This window comes from Taudactylus pleione, unplaced genomic scaffold, assembly GCF_031769625.1.
Source record: "Taudactylus pleione unplaced genomic scaffold, aTauple2 ptg000216l, whole genome shotgun sequence".
Lineage (NCBI taxonomy): Eukaryota > Metazoa > Chordata > Amphibia > Anura > Myobatrachidae > Taudactylus > Taudactylus pleione.
The window spans coordinates 3,479,142-3,504,310 of NW_028284618.1; the positions used below are offsets into that span (position 1 = coordinate 3,479,142).

The 25,169-nt window shown below is 45.1% G+C and overlaps 1 protein-coding gene across 1 annotated transcript in view; it reads right to left on the reverse strand.

Moving 5' to 3' along the window:
* Positions 1 to 25,169, reverse strand: part of LOC148517455 (macrophage mannose receptor 1-like) — a 241,604-nt gene that overhangs the window by 51,664 nt on the left and 164,771 nt on the right. Inside the window, exons 21-24 of the mRNA XM_088478643.1 lie at positions 15,914 to 16,025; positions 14,470 to 14,639; positions 13,062 to 13,164; positions 1,142 to 1,374 (exon numbers count right to left, since the gene is read on the reverse strand). Coding sequence (XP_088334769.1) covers positions 1,142 to 1,374; positions 13,062 to 13,164; positions 14,470 to 14,639; positions 15,914 to 16,025 — 618 coding nt within the window. The remainder of the gene's footprint in view (positions 1 to 1,141; positions 1,375 to 13,061; positions 13,165 to 14,469; positions 14,640 to 15,913; positions 16,026 to 25,169) is intronic.

A 25,169-nucleotide genomic window follows, 5' to 3' on the forward strand; every position in this document is an offset into this window, starting at 1 on the left:
AATGAAAGTTATTGAGGTTAATAATAGCGTAGGAACAAAAAAAAAAGCCCAAATTCGGTGATTTTAGCTGTATTTATGCTTTTTTAAAAAAAAATGCAGATCAAAAACACAAAACCCAGAACCCAAAACACGGAAGGGTAGTTCTGGCAAAACCAATCCAGATCCAAAACATGAAGAAAGATCCAGATCCAAAACATGAAAAGTGGCCAGTGCACACCCCTAATAAATATATATATATATATATATATATATATATATATTTCAAACCTCGTCACTCCACAGAACACGTTTCCATTGCTCCACAGTCTAGTGTCAGTGTGCTTTACACCACTCCATCCGACGCTTGGCATTGGACTTGGTGATGTGAGGCTTGCATACAGTTGCTCGGCCATGGAGCTCGGCCATGGAGTTGCTCGGCCAAGCGGGTCGATGGTGGGGCATTGCGCACGCACGGCGTGCGCAAGCCCCAGAGCGAGAGAGAAATTCTCTCGCTCCGGGGCTCGCTACAAACGGGACGGCTGTTGATGTTGATTGATAGCTCACCCCGTTTTGTAGGCAGGGTGGGGGGGTGGCTGGACAAACGGAGGTGTTCCTGAAGGAACGCCTGCCATTTGTGGATGGCCCTACTGACATCACGAGTGATGTCAGTAGTGAGCTTCCGGCTCTATTAGAGTCGGAAGCTCACTGGGGCTTGCGGCAGACGAGACCTTACCACAAGGGCCTCGTCGCAAGCCCGATGGTCGCGACCATCACCTGGCCGCTCGCTAAAGCTGTGGGTGGTCACGTGGTCTTTCGCTTTATGACTGAATTGCTGTTGCTCCTAAACGCTTCCACTTTCTAATAATATCACGAACCGTCTTATTGCAAAGGTGGCATCCTATCACAGTACCACGCTTGAAGTCACTGAGCTCTTCGACCCATTTTGTATCACAAATGTTTGCAAATAGAGACTACATGGCTCGCTGCTTGATTTCATACACCTGTGGCAAACGTCTGATTGAAACACCTCAATTCAATAATTAACAGGTGAGGCTTTTGTCCATATAGTGTATATATATTCTTTAGTAAACAAACATTAATTTATTTATATTATTATTGCTATGATTCTTTTTACAAAAAAAAAGCAATATACTGTACATACCATGTTACTGTTGAGGCCGATCCAAAAAGGCTCCTTATATTTAGCTAAATGAACCTTCAGAAAAGAGTTGGTGTATTCGTCTAATATGCTGACTAGATCAGAGTCTGAGGCCTTGCACCGCTGCTGTGCTTCATCCCACTTCATCCTGGTTTTAACAATGGTGTAGCTGGAGTCACCATATTGATAAATGTTTGATGATGGAACAGTGGTAGGGACAACTGGTAATGTGGGGTCTAAAAAACAAAAAGGAAACAAGTGAATTAGTTCAACAAACAGCAGCAACCAGATAAAACTTGCCTTAAGAATAATATTTATTATTGATTTATGTCGGTTATTGTTTATAGGGTCTATGCAAGGATTTTATTTTATATAGCTATTTATATTTTTTGTTTTCAAACATGAGAAAAGCCTAGATATTCGGCTACACTTTCTGATCATTTTGGAAAAAGTTGTAATGTTTTATTGTTGATTGTTTTCATCACCATAGAGTTTTTCCACTTGGGGTGCTCTAAATTAATGTGAGGGCCAATGAGAAATTAATTAGATTGGATGGAAACATAACAAATGATTTCCGCATACACAAAAATATTCCATTTGCCCATTATATTGAGAAGCAATGTCTCATGCAGGGAAGAAAAAAAGCAGATCCTGGGAACACAAAGTTCTAATCTTGTTGGATATTTTCCTAAACTAAGTTTTTGTTTCTTTTGCTGATAGGCACAGAGTCTGATTAAGTGGGGGAAGTACACCTGAGCCTCCCTCTCTCAGGAGGACCCTCCTGGCTGGAGCTACTACGACCCAGCTAAGGCACTGCTCATCTCCAGCCTCCGCCGCCAGCAGCAGTGTGGCAACGGTTGTCGTACTACTGGTGGTAGAGCAGCTGCTGGCAGCAGAGGTTGGCGACAAGCAAAATTGGCCCCAGGCAGTGGCCGGCATCTGTCTGTCTTTGCCCCTGCTTGCTCAATAATTGTATTTTATAAGGGCTGGTGTGATCAATAAATATATAAGTGGTTGGGGTGGGGAGGGGCAGAGAAGATCATTAATATAAGGGGTGAGGAGAGATCACTAAATATAGATTATATTACATATAAGTAGCCATTTAAAATCTTATTTAAAAATGCTTGTAGCCATAGGGATCAATGTGCCTTATAATCAGTGCTTAAAGTGGTCCTAGAGAAGTGGTGGAACTCACCACCCCCCTTGGTGCTTTTTCAATAAAGGGACACCGCACGCCGAAAAGGGTGTGGTCTCAAGAGAAAGGGGCGTGGTCACACAATAGTATTTCCAATTCAAATTACGCCACACAGTAGCACAATCTTGATTCACTTTACACCACATAGTAGTGTCCCTTATTCATGTATGACACACAGCAGTGCCCCTTTTACACAATGCCCACATTTGTGCACCTTATACACAATGCCCACAGTTATACAATGCCCACAGCAGTAGTGCTCCTTACACATAATGCCCACTGTAGTGGTGCCCCTTATGCAATGCCCACTGTAGTGGTAGCGCCACTTATGCAGTGCCCACAATGGTAGTGCCCCTTATGCAGAGCCCACAGTAGTGGTAGTGCCCCTTATACAGTGCCCCCAGTAGTGGAAGTGCCCCTTATACAGTGCCCACAGAGGTAGTGCCCCTTATGCAGAGCCCACGATAGTGATAGTGCCCCTTATACTATGCCCCCATTAGTAATCCCCCTGTAATAGTGCCCCCAATAGTAGTGTCCCTTATGCAGTGCCCTCAGCAATGGTGCCCCTTATGCAGTGCCCCCAGTAATGGTAATGCCCCTTATACAGTGCCCCCAGTCATGGTAGTGCCTCTGCAGTGCCCACAGTGATATGCCCCTTATGCAGAGCCCACAGTAGAGGTAGTGCCCCTTATGCAGTGCCCTCAGTAGTGGTAGTAACCAATGCAGGGAAATGGCACTGATAATCCCATTTGAATGTATACATAATGGGGGTAAGATGCAATCAGGGAGATTTCTAGACTCTTCAGGGAGTCAGGAAGACATTCAGGGAGAGTTTACAAGTATGCTCAACCCGCAGGCTGTGATTCCAGGAAACCTGTGTGTAATTGTACTGCCTGGGTACCTGCGACGTGAGTGAGAAGGGCCAAGATTCAAGACTGATCCAAAGTTATAAGAGCAGGGGGCAGTGGTGTTAGTGGAATCAGTATTTACAGGTGCGGCGAGAGGGGGGGGAGCGGGTACAATTTACCATTGCCCGGGCTTCCAGAGGGGCCCGGCGGGGGCCCGGGTCCAGTGCCACCACCCCCCTCCGCACTATCTTCTAGCAGCCCAGCACTGGATGCAGTGGGAGATTGCTGTCTCCTATGCCTGAGGGGGGGAGCGATCATACTGATCGCGCCCCCCCTGCCTTTGCGCCGGGCTGAGGGGCTCACAGCACTGCAAATGTATGTATTTTTTTTTCTTCGAGGGGGCGTGGCCACGCCTCCTGCTATTAGGCCATGCCCCCTCCTTACCGGGGCCCAGCGGCGCTCTCAACGGCCCTGAGTATGTAATACTGCCGGTCGCAGCGGAAGCCAGGCAGGGGTGAAGATCCCAAAAACTAAAAAGGTAAGTATAACTAAAACTATTCTCCACCCTAACCCTCCATTATGGGTGCCTAACCCTAACCTTCCCTCCTAGTGCTTAAACCTAACCCCCCCCCATCCCCGCAGTGTAAGCCTAAGTCTGAAGGGGGAGTGCATGACCCTTACCTCCCCCCGGGGGTGCCTCACCCTAACTTTCCCTCCTAGTGCTTAAACCTAACCCCCCCATCCCCGCAGTGTAAGCCTAAGTCTCAAAGGGTGGTGCATGACCCTTACCCCCCCCGTGGGTGCCTCACCCTAACCTTCCCTCCTAGAGCTTATAACCTAACCCCCCCGTCCCCCCAGTGTAAGCCTAAGTCTGAAGGGGGGGTGCTTGACCCTAACCTCCCCCCGGGGGTGCCTCACCCTAACCCCCACTTCCCCTAGCCTACACCTAACCCAGGGCCGCAACCATGGGGGGGCTGGAGGTATACGTGTCCTCCAGCCCGGCGCCAGTGTCCTCCAGCCCGGCGCCGCAGGGAGGCTCCAAGCCGGACGCCAGATGAGTTGTTATTACCAGTGGGTGCCCGGCTCCTTCTCTGCAGCGCCGCACTAACTGGAGGCTGGAGTTCTCTCCTGAGCTCAAGCTTCCGGCTCTCCCCACAGGCACTATGGGAGAGACGTCATGACGTCTCTACAATAGTTCCGAGGAGCAGCCGGGCAGACCCGACGGCAGCGGTGACAGGAGCGGGGTTTAAGGTAAGTATTTTTTTTTGTGTGTGTGCATGTGGCACTACAGGAGGAATACAGTGGCATTACCTACAGGGGCATTACCAGGGGGCTCTACATGGGCATTAGCAGGGGGCTCTACAGTTGCATTACCAGGGGGCACTACAGGGACATCAACAGGAGGCACTACAGGGACATCACCAGAGGGCACTACAGTGGCATTACCTACAGGGGCATTACCAGGGGGCTCTACATGGGCATTACCAGGGGACTCTACAGAGGCATTACCAGAGGGCACTACAGGGACATTACCAGGGGGCGCTACAGGGGGACTACAGTGGCATTACCAGGGGGCTCTACAGGGGCATTACCAGGGGGCTCTACAGGGGCATTACCAGGGGGCTCTACAGGTGGCATTACCAGGGTGCTCAACAGGAGCTTTACTATTTGGGCACTACAGGGGCATTACTATGGGGACAATACCATATGGCCACTAGTACAGGGGCATTACTATAGGTCCACTGCTGAAGGGGGCATTGCTATGGGGGCACTGCTGCAGGGGGCATTACTATAGGGGAATTACCAGTTAGGGGGGGGGGGCACCAAATTACTGTCTTGCCCCGGGGACAAAAAACCTAGTTTCGGCCCTGCCTAACCCTCCCAAGGGGGGAGTGCCTAACCCTAAGTCCCCCCGGGAGCCCTAAAACCTGTTTCGACACCAGTCATTAGTACCTTGCCGGGATTTGCCAGTCGGGAAGCCTGCGGTTGGAATTTTGACCGTCGGCTTCCTGAATGCATCCCATTATAGTGATTCTATACAAGGAGTATCAGCTGTAGGGGCCTATAGGCCTGATTCCCTACGGATCGCAATGTTGCATACGCACGCAGTTCAACTGCGATAGCAAGCTAAGCAATTGTGATCGCAATGCAAACTCAGCGCTACATAAGGACGTCCACTTTACCTTACGCACATCCGTAATACTTAGCAGAATAGCGAAACCATCAGTACAATCAAGTACCATCGAACCCATACGCACACTTGCACAAGCCCTGACCTTACACAGAAATTGCTAAAAACCACACATGCTATGAGACCTCACCTCGATGTGGATAATTTATGCACGTCCCTGACACGGCGAGCAAACGCACTGACACTTCTGCGTTGTAGTTCCAATTAATAATAATGGGAACTGCGATCTGAAGTGCTAATTAATTAGCACTCTTCCGAAGATTTCAGTGACATCTCCTGCATTGTTCAATTAGTACATACCAACAATTTATAAAATTATGCAGGAACTGCACTTTCTACATAATTTTATGAAAAAAAGCATGATATATTGGCCCCCTGGTGAGGAGAAACCTGGGAGCCAATACTAACTATTTACTTGCAATAGCTAAATGTGTCCTGAAGTTTAATATACAGTACAGAGATGGTCTGGTGCTAAATATAACAACTGTGATGTGTAGAAAATTTTATATTGATATATATATATATATATATATATATATATATATATATATATATATTAGGGGTGAGCGGGTTCGGATTTCTGAAATCCGAGCCCCCCCGATCCGAGGCCGATCAGAGTCAGGCTCGACTTTTCCCGCCTGACTCGGATCTGAAATCGAGTCAAAACGTCATCATCCCGCCTTCCGGGTCTCGCGGGTTTTGGATCCTATATAAGGTACCCGCGTCGGCGCCATTTTCTCACTCGGCTGTGGACAGTGAAGAGGGAGGGTGGGAGTTAGGGCTGGCTGGGCTGTGTAGTGTAGTGTAGTGCAGAGTAGTGTTGTGCTGTGCTGTGCTGCGCTGTGCTGCTGTTGTCCACTACTTCAAAGTCCATAGGGGCTGGCTTTGTTGTGCTGTGCTGCTGTTGTTAATAGGGGCTGTGTCCACTACTTCAAAGTCCATAGGGGCTGGCTGGACTGTGTTGTGCAGTCAGTTCTCCATAGGGGCTGTGTCCACTCCAAAGTCCTGTGCAGTGTCCCAGTCCTAAAGGGGTGCTGTAGTGTTGTCCAGGGGGTGCTCTGTCCATCAGGGGTGCTCCCCCCAAGTGCTAAAAAAATAATATTTTTTCTGTGTTTGTGAATTGTGTGCGCAGTAGCCGCACGTGCATCAACAAAGTAGTGCCAAGCGTGTGCTTGTGTCATAAGTAAAGAGCCGGCTGGCTTGACCGTTAAAGGGTGCTGTAACCCCCAAAGTACACTCTAAACCAAATAACAAAATATTTTCTGTGTTTGTGAATTGTGTGCGCAGTAGCCGCACGTGCATCAACAAAGTAGTGCCAAGCGTGCGCCTGTGTCATAAGTAAAGGGCCGGCTGGCTTGACCGTTAAAGGGTGCTGTAACCCCCAAAGTACACTCCAGTCCAAACCAAAAAAATATATATTTTCTGTGTTTGTGAATTGTGTGCGCAGTAGCCGCACGTGCATCATCAAAGTAGTGCCAAGCGTGCGCCTGTGTCATAAGTAAAGGGTTGACCGTTAAAGGGTGCTGTAACCCCCAAAGTACACTCCAAACCAAATAAAAAAATATTTTCTGTGTTTGTGAATTGTGTGCACTGTGGCTGCACGTGCATCAACAAAGGAGCAGCGCCAAGCGTGCACCTGTGTCCCATAAGTAAAGAGCCGGTTGGCTCATTTCTTAAAGGGTGGTGTAACCCACAAAGTGCACTACTCTCCAGCAAAAATAAAAAAATATATTTTCTGTGTTTGTGTGCGCTTTAGCCGCACGTATATATCAATATAACATAAATGGAGGACCAAACTTTCTCTGATAAAAATAAAATAGGGAAAGATCAAGAACCACTTCCTCCTAGTGCTGTTGCTGCTGCTGGGAGTTGTTCATCATCCCAGAGAGGAAGTAGGAACACCACCACTTTTACTAAACAATTGACCCTCCAACAGTCCCTAGCGATGAGGATGAAGTACGACAGCAGTCATCCTGAAGCAAAACGTATAACTGAGGCCTTGACTGCTATGTTGGTGTTAGACGTGGGTCCGGTATCCGCCATTAGTGCAGTGGGATTTAGACAATTGATGGAGGTAGTGTGTCCCCAGTTCCAAATCCCATCTAGATTCCACCTGCATCCTCAAAGCAGCAGCGACAAGCGTGCGTCTGTCTGTTAAAGGGTGGTGTAACCCTCAAAGTGCTCCAAAAAATAAAAAATATTTTTTTATGTGTTTATGACTTGTGTGCGATGTAGCCGCACGTGCAGCAACACAGTAGCAGCGCCAAGCGTTCGCCTGTGTCATAAGTCAAGGGCCGGTTAGGACATCTGGTCCGGACTGAAGGACGTGCCAACAATTTCTGACAAGTCTACTGTCACTGCATATGATAATGTCCTCAAAGCAGCAGCGACAAGCGTGCGTCTGTCTGTTAAAGGGTGGTGTAACCCTCAAAGTGTGCTCCACAAACAATAAAAATATTCTTCTTTTTTTTTCTGTCTTTGTGAAATGTGTGGGCTGTAGCCACACCCGCATCCTTAAAGCAGCAGCGACAAGCGTGCGTCTGTCTGTTAAAGGGTGGTGTAACCCTCAAAGTGTGCTCCACAAACAATAAAAATATTCTTCTTTTTTTTTCTGTCTTTGTGAAATGTGTGGGCTGTAGCCGCACCTGCATCCTTAAAGCAGCAGCGACAAGCGTGCGTCTGTCTGTTAAAGGATTACATCGGTGACAGCATCCAAGTAGGCATGTCAGACAGTCCGTACCTGTACTGGCAGGAAAAAGAAGCAATTTGGAGGTCTCTGTACAAACTGGCTCTATTTTACCTGAGTTGCCCCCCCTCCAGTGTGTACTCCGAAAGAGTGTTTAGTGCAGCCGGGAACCTTGTCAGCAAAAGGCGTAGGAGGTTGCTTCCACAAAATGTGGAGAAGATGATGTTCATAAAATTAATTATCAACTCTTCCAGGGAGACCAGCCTCCAGAACGTACAGAGGGACCTGTGGTTGTGGATTCCAGCGGGGACGAATTAATACTCTGAGGATGAGGATGTACACAACACTGAAGAGGGTGAGGAATCGGAGGATGAGGACGACATCTTGCCTCCGTAGAGCCAGTTTGTGCAGGGACAGATTAATTGCCAGCTTGTTTTGTGGGGGCCCAAACGAACCAATCATTTCAGCCACAGTCGTGTGGCAGACCCTGGCGCTGAAATGTTTGGTTTGTTAAAGTGTGCATGTCCTGTTTATACAACATAAGGGTGGGTGGGAGGACAATTCCATCTTGCACCTCTTTTTTTTCTTTGAATTATGTACTGTTTGGGGCCTAGTTTTTCAAACTGCCATCCTGTCTGCCACTGCAGTGTCACTCCTAGATGGACCACGTGTTTGTGCCGCCGACACTCGTATGTCTTAGCATAGTCATCCAGCTACCTCGGTGCAACCTTTTGGATATAAAAACACTATTGTGAGGTGTGAGGTGTTCAGAATAGACTGGAAATGAGTGGAAATTAAGGTTATTGAGGTTAATAATAGCATAGGAGCAGAAAAACACACAAATTCTGTGTTTTTAGCTGTTTTTATGCTTTTTTTTTTTTAAAAATACAGATCCAAAACACAAAACCCAGAACCCAAAACACGGAAGGATGGTTTTGGCAAAACCAATCCAGATCCAAAACGCGAAGAAAGATCCAGATCCAAAACACGAAAAGTGGCCGGTGCACACCCCTAATATATATATATATATATATATATGGAACACGGGTATAAGAAGCACTGTTACCCGTATCCCCATCCGCTCTCCCCTAACCAACCATTCACTGCAGCACATACCAATACCAGTGGCTCTGGTGCACGTGTCATCTGTACTGTTCTGCAGCAGTGAACCTCCCGGCGAAATCAATAGAGCTGGGAGGCATTTATCATTGGCAGAGATGTATTATTAGGGGACATTTTATGCCGTGACAGATTCTCCTGCATCGCCTCTTATTGAGGCAAAGCAGGAAGCAATAATGCCAACATCTCAGCCACTGGAATGGGGGGAGAGAAAACTCCATCCTCTTGTGATGCACTGCCCCAATAAGAGGCAAGTAATCCGTTAGATCTCATGCACAAAACTTTGCTGCTGTTCCGAGAAGGCCACCGCTTGACACAGTAGTCATACAGGCAGGTAATCCTGCCGATATGTGAACAAATTATAAGACACAAATGTGATCTTATCATATTTAATAAGCGCTGCCGCAATTCCCGTCACCATACGACTGTATGGCAACGGCAAGATTGCTACATGTATGGACAAACTGCAGGAAAAATGATTATCTCTGCGATAACCGCATTTGATGCCACCATATAATACATCTCCTCCTTGCATGTGTAAGGGCTGTTTTTCACTCCCTAACTCACAAGGCCCAGGGATACAGAGTTGGAAAGTAAAGAGCAAGTAACTGTGCACATTGGCAAAGCCATGCTGCACTGCAGGTGGGGGCAGATGTACAATGTGCAGAGAGATTAGATTTGGGTGCTCCTACAGCCTACCGAAGCATCCTGAGGATGCTCCGGGCATTGTTGTAATTATCGGTGTTTGTAGCTCCACTGAGTGATGTCACATGGAAGGGGTGTGGCCTGCACCGGGCGCCACAAGCCTTATGGAGGGTACACACGGTCAGATTTTCTGGAAGATATGAACGATAACGATTGTAAAAATCGTTATATCGTTCATATCGTTTACATGTTTGGCATGCATCGATGAACGATGCGTGTGCCCGCATTTCAGATAACGATATCTGACGTCAAGTGTGTTTACCGTCAGATTTGGACGATATCATTCATTTAAATTCTGTCAGAAATCGTTCATCGTTCATGAAATCGTTGGTAAAATCATTCAACTCATTCATCGTTGATCGTTGATCTAACAAGTCTGACCGTGTGTATGCACTAGGGGTGTGCACCGGCCACTTTTCGTGTTTTGGTTTTGGATCTGGATCTTTCTTCGTGTTTTGGATCTGGATTGGTTTTGCCAAAACCACCCTTCCCTGTTTTGGGTTCTGGGTTTTGTGTTTTGGATCTGTATTTTTTTTTAAAAAGCATAAAAACAGCTTAAATCACAGAATTTGTGGGTTTTTCTGCTCCTATGCAATTATTAACCTCAATAACCTTCATTTCCACTCATTCTCATCTCTAACCTTAAAGAAAACCTGGACAGGATTGATGTTCAACAGCCGTTCCACATTTAAACTAGGGGTGGGCACCGGCCACTTTTCGTGTTTTGTGTTTTGGTTTTGGATCTTTCTTCATGTTTTGGATCTGGATTGGTTTTGCCAAAACCACCCTTCCGTGTTTTGGGTTCTGGGTTTTGTGTTTTGGATCTGTATTTTTTTGAAAAAAGCATAAAAACAGCTTAAATCACAGAATTTGTGGGTTTTTCTGCTCCTATGCAATTATTAACCTCAATAACCTTCATTTCCACTCATTTCCAGTCTATTCTGAACACCTCACACCTCACAATATTGTTTTTATGGCCAAAAGATTGCACCGAGGTAGCTGGATGACTATGCTAAGCGACACGAGTGGGCGGCACAAACAAGTGGTCCATCTAGGAGTGACACTGCAGTGGCAGACAGGATGGCAGTTTGAAAAACTAGGCCCCAAACAGTATATACTACAAAGAAAAAAAAAAGAGGTGCAAGATGGAATTGTCCTTGGGCCCTCCCACCCACCCTTATGTTGTATAAATAGGACATGCACACTTTAACAAACCAATCATTTCAGCGCCAGGGTCTGCCACATGACTGTGGCTGAAATGATTGGTTCATTTGGGCCCCCACAAAACAAGCTGGCAATTAATGTGTCCCTGCACAAACTGGCTCTACGGAGGCAAGATGTCGTCCTCATCCTCCTCATCCACCGATTCCTTGGATAAAACAGGAAAAAGGGATTTAGGCGTCCCTGGACTGCTTACGGTCTTAGCCAAAGTTTCTGAACTTGACAGTAACTTTTTATGAACGCGCTGCAGGTGCCGTATAAGGGAGGATGTTCCTAGGTGGTTAACGTCCCTACCCCTACTTATTTCACCTTTACATATGGTACATATGGCAAGACAGTTGTTGTCATCCGGATTTGGATAGAAATATTGCCAGACCAAAGAGGTGGAATGTTTGGTCTTCTGCCCAGGCATGAACGTGATGGGCTTTTTCATCCCACGGACAACAACTGTCTCCCCCGGAGCCTGATTTAAACAAACCACATCACCATCAGAATCCTCCTCGCCAACTTCCACCTCAGTGCCAGATACACCAGTATCCTCATCCTGTTGTACTTCAACAGTGACATCTTCAATTTGCATATCAGCAAGTGGACTGTGGGTGCTCCTTTCAGCACTTGCAGGGGGCGTGCAAATGGTGGAAAGAGCCACCTCTTCCCATCCAGTGCTGGGAAGGTCAGGCATCGCAACCGCCACCACACTTGGACTCTCCTTGGGGATTTGTGATATCTTCTTAGAACGCACAGTTCTTCGCTGTGCTTTTGCCAGCTTAACTCGTTTGATTTTTTTAACGGCAGGAGGGCTTCCATCGTCATGTGAAGCTGAACCACTAGTCATGAACATAGGGAAAGACCTTAGCCGTTCCTTGCCACTCCGTGTCGTAAATGGCATATTGGCAAGTTTACATTTCTCTTCAGATGATTTAAATGTTTTTTTCAAGGTCATTTTCCTAAACTTTGTCATTTGGGATTGTATGTGCCCTCTACTATGACATTGGGCATCGGCCTTGGCAAACGACGTTGATGGCATGTTATCGTCTATGTCATGACTAGTGGCAGCAGCTTCAGCACTAGGAGGAAGTGGTTCTTGATCTTTCCCTATTTTATTTTTATCGGAGAAAGTTTGGTCCTCCATTTATGTTATATTGATATATACGTGCGGCTAAGGCGCACACAAACACAGAAAATCATTTTTTATTTTTGTTGGAGACTAGTGCACTTTGTGGGTTACACTACCCTTTAAGAAATGAGCCAGCCGGCACTTTACTTATGGGACACAGACGCACGCTTGGCGCTGCTTCTTTGTTGATGCACGTGCAGCCACAGTGCACACAATTCACAAACACAGAAAAAATATAATTTTTTTTTGCACTTGGGGGGGAGCACCCCTGATGGACAGAGCACCCCCTGGACAACACTACAGCACCCCTTTAGGACTGGGACATTGCACAGGACTTTGGAGTGGACACAGCCCCTATGGACAACTGACTGCACAACACAGTCCAGCCAGCCCCTATGGATTTTGGAGGAGTGGACACAACCCCTATGGGCAACAGCAGCACAGCACAGCACAGCACTACACTGCACTACACTACACAGCCAGCCCTAACTCCCACCCTCCCTCTTCACTGTCCACAGCCGAGTGAGAAAATGGCGCAGACGCGGGTACCTTATATAGGATCCAAAACCCGCGAGACCCGGAAGGCAGGATGATAACGTTTTGCCTCAATTTCAGATCCGAGTCAGGCGGGAAAAGTCGAGCCTGACTCGGATCGGCCTCGGATCGGGGAGGGCTCGGATTTCAGAAATCCGAACCCGCTCACCCCTAGTATGCACCATTAGTTACGGCTCTGTTCTGTTGAATGAACCTCCATTTTGTAATGGCATTTGGCAAGTGGTCGCACACTTAGGTAAAAAGTGTGGCTCTGTACATGGGCTCCATTGAAATAGATGATACATACCTTTAGATTTCTGGCATATGTATGCTTTCTTAAGTTTGCAATCCTCTTCGATCCATGAACCAGCATCCAAAATTGAACCACTTTTAACAGCCACACAATCGATCTACATGAAAATCATCAGAGGAGAAGATTCTTCTTAGAAAACAAATACAAATTAAAAATTTCTGCAGCAATCTTAGAAAATGGAGTCAAGTTTTTAATCCATGTTTTGGAGCATTGTTCTGCTATGCAGTGTATTCTATTTCTACTCTATGTATTCTCTATATATGTTTTAGTCCCTTCTACTAATACAGTAATTGTGAGGTAAACAACGGTCTGAAGATACCTTGGACCTGGATCTGGGATGGTTTATGGTACATGAAACACAAGTTGGGAAATCACCAGGACGCCATAATCCCTGTGCCTAGTGAGTTGCGGTGTTTACCCAGAGCATAGTACCAGCTCTGGGAGATCAGAGCGTCATGGTGGAAATTATAAGGTTTGTTCTGCAGAATATCAGTCTCCTTCCACATTCAGATACAAAATGTTACACATTCACCGGCGGACTTTGGCCTCAAGTGTTCACCAGTCACGGTCAATCCCAACCACAGCAAAATTAACTAAGTATCGTTGTCACAGCTCTATTCATAGTGCAGAGGGCAATCCGCGGAACAGTGAAGCAAAAGCGTACATCAAAACTTCTTTCCTAGGATCTTCACCACTCTGCAAAATCGCCGACAGTAATTTGACGTAATACTTTATATTTTGCAGCCATTTTGCGCATATCGAACCCATATCTTGCACTGATTAGATCTAAAAAGATGGATGCATCTATCTGTAAATCTCTGTTTTATTCTTGTCACAGGTGGACGATCTCATCTGTATCATACTTACAGTAGGTGCTTTTTATGACGTTGGACACAGGGCACCTGCAAATGCTCTGCTCTAAGAAAATGCTACCAAAAGGTGCAATATTCTCCCCCAATAAATATAGGACATGGCCCAATCCCACTTTAGAGCTTGGGAAACGATTTACTGTATGTAGTGAAACAGCTCTTTGCCATTCTGACCGGAAATGCTGCTAAATATGTGTCATCACACCCCATTATCCAATATCTGTAATAACGCTCTGCAAAACGGATTTTAGTATTTTAGTATTTGCATTGCTCTGCATAACTAGGTGCTAAGTAAGAAACGACCTCAACCCACCCAGATGCCAGCCATGTTTATCAGCAAGCCATTGCACTCTGACAGAAATCTAGTAGCACCTGCGCAATTTGGCACAACATGGGCGGTGTGTTAGTGTCATACTCCCCTGACATCTTATGTTTTGTAAATGAGGCTCAAAGCCTGCTGTATATATGTATGCTGTATATTGACAGCCCCAAAGAGACTTTGTATAAACAATGTACATTAGAGAAAAACTTACATCATCGTTAAAGGGATTAAAACTGTAACTTCCGGATGGATGACCTTTGGCCCAGTTTGTATAAAGCACTCCACTTTGATCCGTCCAAAGAAACTTGTGTTCTGAACCGACATCATTCAGTCCAATCCAGACATCAACATTAAAATCTTTTAAATGACTAACCAGGAAAGCTAGAAGAAAGACATATACAGGTATGTGTATTTACAGTATATATATTCACTAGTATAACGCAATCCCTGTCCACACTCTGCTCTGCCCTCCTCTCTGGCTGGCCCCATCCCTCCCCTCCCCACACCCTCCCCATCGTGGCCCTGTGACTGCAGCTCTGCCCTGCCCCCATTACTATAATTGCTCTCCCCAGCAGCCAGTCCTCCTTTCTGGAGTCTGGAAGTTTGTTCTGCTCCTTTCCATGCTGGGTGCAAAAGATCAGCTCTGTCTTCACAATATGATTGAGCAAGGAAGTCTGCCTACGTAACTCCCATGATACTCCCACAAGACAGATCAGTTTTGTGCCATCTCATGGCCATCATCCAGTTACCAACCAGAAATGTCTATTTCACGGAAAGTGTGGCCCATTGATGGACAGATCAATTCCTTGGGTGTGGATAGAAAATATATATAGTGTTTAGACAAACAGTCAATAGGTCGACACCAAATGTTCGACAGGGTCAAATGGTCGATAGAGTCAGATGGTTGACTGTTAAATGATCGACATGGACTAAGGTTGACAGGGTTAAATTGTCAATATGGTTAAAAATGTTGACACACAAATGATTGACACAGAAAAGGTTCACACATTTTTGTTTATTATTTTAACCCTCCCCCTCCCCCTAATGTACTGCAGATCACAGATTATCGAGTATCTGCAATCTGCACATGCGCAGGGCCCGTTCTACACGTGCAGAATGGGTCTGCGATCATGCACGCAGTCCGGCAGCAGACTGTCAGTGATTGACAGTCTGCTGCCATTTCTGGGCAGGTAAGGGGCTTATATGGCCTCCGTTTCCCAAAATGAAGGCAAGTTGCCACCATTGGGGGAAGAGAGGAGAGGCCAGGATCTCAGTTGGCTGACGTAGATTTCCTGGCCTCTTTTAATCATCTGTGGCTGCCGGCTTGCATGAACCCATGGTCACTCAGCCGACCAATGGGATCGCAGATGATTTGATGCCACGTCCTTGGTTGCAGCTCGGATCAGTAATGCATGCAGGTAACATTATGCCTCCTGCTGCATTATCATATTAGTGCTATCGCAGCTGGTACCATGTTAGCAGCTGAGATAACAAATCCGCAGTTGAGTTACCCCCAGTAATCTGAAATCCGTAAGATACGTCCGCATATACACTTGCATGCGAAATTATATATTTCCAATAGTTGACACATTGCTCTCTTAATCCAAAAAATTATTTAGGTGTTAACCAGAATAAACTAATAGTAAATGTCTTACCTTGTACTAGGTCATCATGTATGCTGGCCAAATTTCCCTCTAATGTTAGACACTCAGATCTTGCTTGATGCCAACCAGCCACTTCTTCTACTTTTCCAAATATTCTATAACACTTAAGATAGATCATATATAATTAAATTACACTTCTATGTCCTATGATATCTGAATGGTCACTGACTGCCTATATCGCATGAAGAGGATACAAATGCAATCCAACTGGTATAAAATTAAATACAGATAAAATGTGTAATATATTTCATGAGGGAGTCGAAAAACAGGATTGGGGCTCATTTAATAACACTGTGCAAGTATAATATGTTATATAACAAGGGGTTAAAGTGGGGAGGAACGGGGTGGAACTGAGTTCCGTCACCTCTAATGGTAGGTGAAACTAGTTCCACCTCCCCCAAGTCCCTGCACAGAAGTCCTACAGCCACTCTCTGTCTGCCTAGGGAGTCTCAATTTCTTCAGAGGTCCCTCATTTCAGAGAAACCAGCATATAGGTAAGGAAAGAATCAAGCGAGGGCAATACATAGGGGTTGCAAAAAAACATTGGGCATCCAAGTGACAGACTAGTTTGTGGGGACTCCGTAAAAAAGCTCAGAGGCAGAAAAATAACACTGATGATATAGAACTTTTTTTTTTTATTTATCTAACATTGTAGTCAGCTGAAAAGCATCTAAAATGTATTTCACACTGTCATGGCCCCCTGCCATTCACTTTGCCGTTACCTATACACAATAGTGTGTGTGTGTGTAAAGAACAGTTTTCACACTTGTTTTGGCCTGTCAGACTAGCGTGGCAAGAGGTGGAGGGGGGGTGTGGGTAGACGGCGGGGGAGATGAGTTCCACCACCTCTCTAGGACCAGCCTTGTATATAACCCATATCAGCCAATTAGGTAATGGATTTCTCCAGTCCAGTATAGTCAGACTAATGCATATCGTATTGGTTGATAAAGGTCACAGCACTTGTATTCTGCATGCTTCAGTAATCACATAAGCGCTTATGGTGTTTATTATCATTATTTACTGTACAAAAGTAATATTAATTAATATATGGTATCATGACCTCCACAATGTAAATTATAATTCTGGACTTGATACTCAAACTGTGACAGAATATCGGATGTAAATGTGGGTGAGAACCTAGGATCCAGTGATCACCAAGCAGTATGGTTTAGTATAAAGACAGGTTCCAAGTCATGCCACACACAAACAAAAGTGTTAGATTTTAGGAAGGCTGACTTTGCAGAGATGGAGAGTTGTGTTACTGAGTGAGTGGCAGATCGGAGGAACTTGGAAGGAGTGCAGGAGAGGTGGGTAAAAATTAAAAATACAATACTGAAGGCTACAGACCTTTGTATTAAAAGAGTTAGGAAAAGCACCAGGAAAAGAAAACCAGTGTGGTTTACAAAACAGGTATCAACTAGTGTGAAATTAAAAAAGATGGCTTTTAGGAAATATAAGCAGACTCAAAATAATAACGACAAAGAGGCATATCTTGCCAGAAGGAAGGAGGATAAGAAGGTGATTAGGCGTGTAAAGGCAGAAGCTGAGGAGAAAATGGCCCAGTCAGTAGATTAAAAAAAAAAGTTTTGCTCCCTTTAAGTATATAAGTGAAAGGAGGAAGTCAAATGTAGGAATAATAAGACTTGAGATAGAGAGTGAGTACATGATCGAGGGAGACAAAGAAATAGCAGATCATCTAAATAATTATTTTTGTTCAGTATTCACTACAGAAAAAGAGGGGAAGGGGCCACAGTTAAGTTGCAGAGGCATTCATAAGAATGAAGTACATGAAATTAATTTACAGAGGAGAGGGTCCTAACAGAACTCTCAAAACTGAAAGTGGATAAATCAATGGGGCCAGATGGGATACATCCAAGGATACTAAGAGAGCTTAAAGGGGTCCTGGTAACATCATTAACAGAATTATTCAACCAGTTGCTAGTATCAGGAGTGATTCCAGAGGACTGGAAAAGAGCAAATGTAATACCACTGTACAAAAGTGGCAGCAAAAAAGAAGCAAGTAATTACAGACCAGTGAGCCTTACATTAGTAGTGGGAAAAATTATGGAAAAACTATTAAAAGAAAGAGTGGTGGAATGTCTCAAATCCAACAATTTACAGGATCCCAAACTGCATGGATTTACTCATGGAAGATCATGCCAAACAAATCTTATTGACTATTTTGACTGGGTGACAAAAGTAATAGATCAAGGGGGGGCCGTAGATGTAGCTTATCTAGACTTTAGTAAGGCTTTTGACACGGTCCCGCATCACAGAATGATAACCAAACTGGAAAGCTTGGGATTGGATTCTATGACTGTTGAATGGATAAGATTTTGGTTGCAGGATAGAAAAAAGAGAGTTGTAGTAAATGGCGTGTATTCACAGGAGGAAAGGTATCCAGTGGAGTACCCCAGGGATCAGTACTTGGGCCAATGCTTTTTAATATCTATGTTGGTGATATTGCAAATAATATTAAAGGGAAAGTATGCCTTTTTGCAGATAACACAAAAGTATGCAACAGGGTAGACACACCAGGAGAGGTAAAACAAATGACTGAGGATCTGGGTAGACTAGAGGAATGGGCAAGAACATGGCAACTATAGTTTAATGTAAAAAAATGCAAAATCATGCACTTGGGTCCCAATACCCTAAAGGCTAAATATAGTATCAAGGACACTATAATGGAAAATGCAGAGGAGGAATGGGATTTAGGAGTCACCATTTCAGATGACTTGAAGGCAGGCAAGCAATGCACCAAAGCAATGAGGAAGGCAAGTCAGATGGTTGGTTGCATAGGGAGAGGAATCAGTAGTAGGATAAAAGAAGTGATAATGCCACTGTATAGGTCCTTGGTACGGCCTCACCTAGAATACTGTGTTTAGTTCTGAAGGCCATATCTCCAGAAGGATATAGACACACTAGATACGGTACAAAGAAGGGCAACTGAAATGGTGCATGGCCTACAGCACAGAACTTACCTAGAAAGACTAAAAGATTTTAATATGTATAGTTTGGAACAGAAAAGGGAAAGGGGGGATATGTTAGAAACTTTCAAATACATGAAGGGTTTTAACAAGAGACAGGAGGGAATCATTCTTCCAAGGAAGAGATGTACAAGAACACAAGGACATGCACTGAAACTGGAGGGAGGTAGGCTCAGAGGAAATTTGAGGAAAAATGACTTCACAGAAAGGGTAGTGGATAAGTGGAATAGCCTCCCATCAGATGTGGTTGGAGCTAAAACGGTGGAACAATTTAAACAGGCTTGGGATAGGCATAAGAATATTCTTAAGAGAGACGTAAGGAGTAAATAGGGTTGAAGTTGCCTAAAGGACACATGAAAAGGGGCAGACTAGATGGGCCAAGTGGTTCTTATCTGCCGTAAGTTTCTATGTCTCTATGTCATAGAAATACAAGGTGACTTCTAACATTGGTAATAAATAATTTACATCAAGTGGTGCATTTTTCAATGTAATGCACACATTTTTTAAAACTCAGTGTTTAAACTATAACACTATATTAGACCATCTGCAGGTATCATGTACAGATGTGTCCTCACCTAGTGTTTGATGCAACCTAGACGCTCCATCATAGTTAGCACTGTATTTTTTCAGAATTTTGCATCTTATTCACATCGTAGCCACATAATAAACTACTTACAGTATACCAGAGACACTAGATTAGCACTTTTGTCATAAAGAAAATGGTATAAAGTTGTAGATTAAGCATAATGATGCAAGGCATGGTGCAGATCACTCATATGGGAACTCTGTACCCTTTATCTTTACCCATATTACACATAGAAATGAAATGCCAGCACCAGTAGTCAGGGTACCCATGTATTTTTCTTTTGTCGCATTACTAATGTGAATAAAGCCCTTATTTTGTAAAAAGTCTCCTGCGGGATGCTTGGTGTGGCAGAGTCACAAAGAGGGCTATTTGGTGAAATTTAAGAATACTGTAAGTGTAAGTATTAATGCATTTTTTAACTGCGCACCACAAAATTATAATTTTTTTATTATTATTATTATTATTAACAGTTTCTTATATAACGTAGCATATTTCGTTGTGCTTTACAATTGGAAAAAATGGTAATAGAACAAAACTGGGTAATATCAGACAGACATAGAGGTAGGAAAACCCTGCTCTCAAGCTTACATTCTATAGGAAATACTGTAGGTATTGATACACAAGGATAGGTGCTACCAATTGTATAATGGTCCAGCCAAATTGCAAAGGTTCTTAATGGGCTGTATGATATAATCACACAAGAATGTTGGCCAATAGTCAGGAGGAAATGTACTTGAAGAAAGAGAGAAGGAGACTTATGTCTTACCCGGTTAAGTCTTTTTTTTTTTAACTCCATCAGGGACACAGGGACTATGCTGGGTACAAGATGTGCAGAAGGAGGATTGGGCAACCAAACAGTTAAAGTATTTGACTTCCCAGGCAGCCTAGCCTCCTTCTCACCTATACCCTGCCACCAGCCCCAGGCAGGCCAGTTAAGTTAGCAAGTCCAAGGCAGGAGCGAGAAAGGAGAAGGAAGACTGGCTCACCCACCAAACTAAACACACCTTACAGATGGACAGGGGAACCATAACAGGAGAAATCCCTAAAAGCCAGGTGCATCAGGTTGGGCGCCCTGTGTCCCCTATAGAGTTTGAAGAAAAGAAATGAACCAGGTAAGACATAAGTCTCCTTTTCTTTTTCACCTTCCATAGGGGAGACAGGGACTATGCTGGGATGTCCCAAAGAAATACTCGTAAGGGAGAGCACGCTCCTGAGCTGCACTGAGAACATACCTCCCAAAATCCGCGTCCGCGGAGGCGGCACATGAATAGAAGCGGAAAAACCTTCCTTGGACAAAAAACCAAATAACCGCCCTACAAGGCTGCGCCACCGAGGCACCCCTGGTGAGCTGCCTACAAAGTACCAACCGACCTGGTGGTATGAGTAGTCACCACGTCCGCCACCACGAATACATGGCAGATGGATCAAGAAACCAGCGAGCCAAGTGCTTGCAACCGGCTAGCCCATTTGGGAAATACAAAGAAGGGGATCAGAAGTATGGAGATCCTTAGCATGGTCCACCTAGACTCGGAGGGCCCTCGCCACAGCCATAGAGACCTGCTCCAGTGAAGAATCAGGAGACTGAAAGGCCGGAATCACAAACACCTGGTTGATGTGGAACAGAGAAACAACCATCATAATGGTAGCCAAACAGTCCGTGTGAAAGACAAGAAATGGAGAGCAACACAACAGTGGGTCATGGCAGACCCTCTCCGAGCCATAGCAATTGTCAGGAGTCTTCCCAACAAAAGGACCAAAGAACCCTCAGCACGAAGGTTAAATCCCAAGGAACCACCCAAGGAACAAAGGGGAACAGCACACGGAGGCATGACGTTAGGTAACAACGCAATCCATCCCCAAAAGAGTACAAAGAGGACAAAAAATCTGAACCACCAGGAACAAAAGGCTGAAAACCCCAATCCAGGCATGCCTGTAGGAAAGGGAGAGAGAACCCAGGGAAGACAAAAAGACCCAGGGTCAAAGTAATTGATGAAAATCAGAATAAAGAACGCTGCCAAACCCGGAGATATATCCTAGCTGAAGCAAATTAGTGAGCACAGGGCATGGTACTGACCTAGAAAAAAAACCCGGCCCTCGGGATGGGTGTCTCAAGAGCCACCCTGTCAAAGGGAGATGGGCACAAAGCGGATGGAAGCACAGGCCCTGAGGCAGATGATCTGAAAGATGTAGAGAAGCGTCTATAGAGAAACCCAGAAGAGCCATGTGTCAAGCTCTCCACGGACAAACGGGAACCACGAGAATCACGGTGCCACCACTAGGAACATGGTGTCTCCACTAGGAGCACAGTGTCCCTTCCTGAGTAAATCTGCGGAGAATCTGTAGAATGAGCAAGATCGGAGGGAATATGTACCAAGTTGAAAGACCCACCAAATTGGCCAAGCTTCCACCAGAAAAGCTTCCGGATTCCTGGTGTGAGAGTCAATGGTGGAAACCACAGAATAAACTTTAGTAACCCTGCGGCTCTCCATTGACTTCAATGGAGGGAGCCATTCATTGGCTGAGAGAGGCGGGGGTTGACCACTCTCAGCCAATGAATGCTCAGATATGACTCTACAAAGGTAGAAGCCACGTCTGAGCTCTTCATTCTGAGGTAACCACCATGGTTTTTGCCTGTTGCGTGGAACGCGTTTCTCGTTTTTATTTTACCAAGACCTAGGATGCCTACAAGGAGAAGGGGACCAGTCCAAGTAATGTAGGCGAGTATGTGTGAGTAAGTGAGTGTGTATGTATGTATTAAAGCTCTACGGTCACAGTGTGTGTGTAGTGTGTTTATTTAAACATTTCTTTACAGGTGAACTACAGGTTCCAGTAGGTCCTTAATGCCCTGCATGCTGGTTCTTATGGGTCTCCAAGTACCAGCATGCGGGGGAGGCTTGCTGGGACTTGCAGTTCTACTTGCAAAGACAATGCTTATGTTCTTTTTTTACACTAGCCTTGCACTATCAACCCACCGCCCAGGGGAGGTGGGGATAGCCCCGGGCTGTCAGCCATGGTTAGGGGTTCCCTGGAGAGGGGGACTCCTTTATTGGGGGGGATCCCTAACTCCCCAGGGATCCCTGGGCTGACTAGCGGTCAGGGCTGATGATTCGGCTGGGGGGCCCAGTTGAAGGGCTCCCCTGGCTGTGGCATCAGCCCCCAGCTAGAAAGGGTCCGGTGATGGTTGTGGAAATTATAGGGGAACTCTACGCATTTTTTCCACCTGTAATTACAGAATTAGGACTGGATCAGAGCCTAGTGCTGGTTGTGCTAAGTACAGGGGAACCCAATGCAATTTGTTCCCTGTACTTACACAATTAGGACTGGCTATGAAAAGTTTCGGGGCTGGTTGTGTATTTAGGGGGGGACCACGTCTTTTTTTTACTTTAATTCTTTCTAAGCTTTTTACAGTAAGATACATGCATGCATCTCACTGATGTATGCATGTATCTGTGTGAAAACGAACTGCTCATGCTGAAAATGAAAGCATGTAGCAGTTCTATTTAGTCAGGGCTTTGAAGTTAATTTTGAAGTGGGATTTGCTGTTCGATTTGTACATGAACATGCAAAATCGAACACAAACCACTGTTCAAAACCAAATCGAATTCAATTTAGAAAATCGAATTTTAGTAAATGTGGGATTTGAAGAGGGATTTGTCCTTTCGATTTGATGTGAGCTAAATCGAACATCAAAACAAAAGTAATAAAAAACTTTGATAAATATACCCCTAAATGTATTAAGGGAACAAAGGACAGTTCAGAGTCATGGATGAAACCTAGGAAGTGGGCTTATGGGATAGGGTTGATTGTCGAGTTTCCAACAATGATAGATATCACTGAAAGTAAAAATATGGAGATGAAGGGACGAGGAAAGTGCGGTGCAATGCATAATGTTGAGCAGAGTACTTTAAAAGTATTGAACCTGAAACCGTGCCCTGCTACAGTATTGTATTCGGTACTGTAGTTTTCATCCGTGGAGCATTCACAACCCAGCGGTTAAACTGTGTGCTGCATGGCGGGTAGTCTTTCGTACATGCCATGACATAAAGCGCAGTATCTGTCATAACGCGTACTGACATGTCGCAGCAGGGAGCCCAGAATACCGCACTATGCGCAAAGATGTAGCAGGACACATCTGTATTTTTGGCTGTTTAAAATAGAATTAATTCTGTTTTGGAAATATTAAGTTTGAGGTGGCGAGATGACATCAAAGATGAAATGGCAGAAAGACATTCAGTGACACGGACCAATACAGATGGTGACAAATCTGGGGATGATAGGTAGATTTGAATATCATCCACGTACAGATGATACTGAAATCTGAAAGAGCTGATTAATTTGCCAAGAGAGGTGGTATAGATTTAGAAAAGCAGAGAACCTAAAGCCTTGCGGTACTCAAACTGATAGAGGTAGCTTAGAGGAGGTGGATTTAAAAAAAAAAAAACAGTGAAAGATTCGATAGGGAGGATGAGAACCAAGAAAGGGCTGTGTCCTGAAGACCTAGGGATTGCAGTGTGTTTATAAGAGAGTGTTCAGCAGTGTCAAATTCAGCAGAGAGATCTAGAAAAATAAGAAGTGAGTAATGATCTTTAACCTTAGCAGTGACCAGGGGCGAGATGCACTAACATCTCGGCATACTTACCGCGGGTCACCGCCTCTCTGCTGATCGCATATGCACTAACATATGTGATCAGCAGCACAAAGGACAGTCTTCCGATAAGAGCTGTTCTTTGCGATCTGCCCTGCGCCGTGGACTTCCGTGTTTATGACCCGGGAGTCCATCTGCGCATGCACAGAGTGACGCGACGGCCGCGGGGCATGCTGGAGGGATCCGATCGGATCCCTCCTTGCAGCGCGATGCGGTAGAAGCCCAAAAGCTTCTATAGGGTAACGCCAGCAAAAGCTGGCGTTACCCACCGCATCGGAGCCTGGCAGCCAGGTGATTGATGCATACGGAAAATGACGTAAACAGGGGTTTTACAGCATTTTCCGTTTAGTGCATCCTGCCCCAGATCATTCACTACCTTAGTCAGTGCTCTCTCTGTGGAGTGTTTGAAACGAAAGCCAGACTGAAGTGGGTCCAATATGTTGTGCGAGTTAAGAAAGTGTGTGAGGTGGGTGTAGACAAGTCTCTCCAGTAGCTTGGAGGGGCATGGGAGCTAAGAGATGGGATGGTAATTTGAGAGAGAGAGTTTGGGTCACAATAATCACTGTAATCACTGCATGCTTGAACTGCATGTAAGGGATTACAGTGAGTAATCACTGCATGCTTGAACAGTGATGAAAATATACCAGTAGAGAGAGAAAGAGAGAGTAGTAAAGGGTGGGATGAGCACAGGAGACATAGCTTTACTGATTTGTGATGGAATAGGATTAAGAGGAGATGTAGTAGAGTAGGAATATGAGAAGAATGTAGATACTTCATCTTCTTTTGTGAGGTCAAAAGAAGAGAATGTGCCAGAGGGTTCAGGTAGGGAATTAAGCAGGTCACAGGCTGTGGAAGAGCATACCATTTCATGTCAGATTTTATCAATCAATGTATTCCATGGCTACCAGCCATCGGATGCAGCTTTCTGATGCCGATCCTATGGCTGGCTGTAAGGGGGGGGGCACATACCGCTGCTCTGCATAGCAGCAGGTGAGCAGAAGGAGAATAGATGTTGTGCATCTATTCACA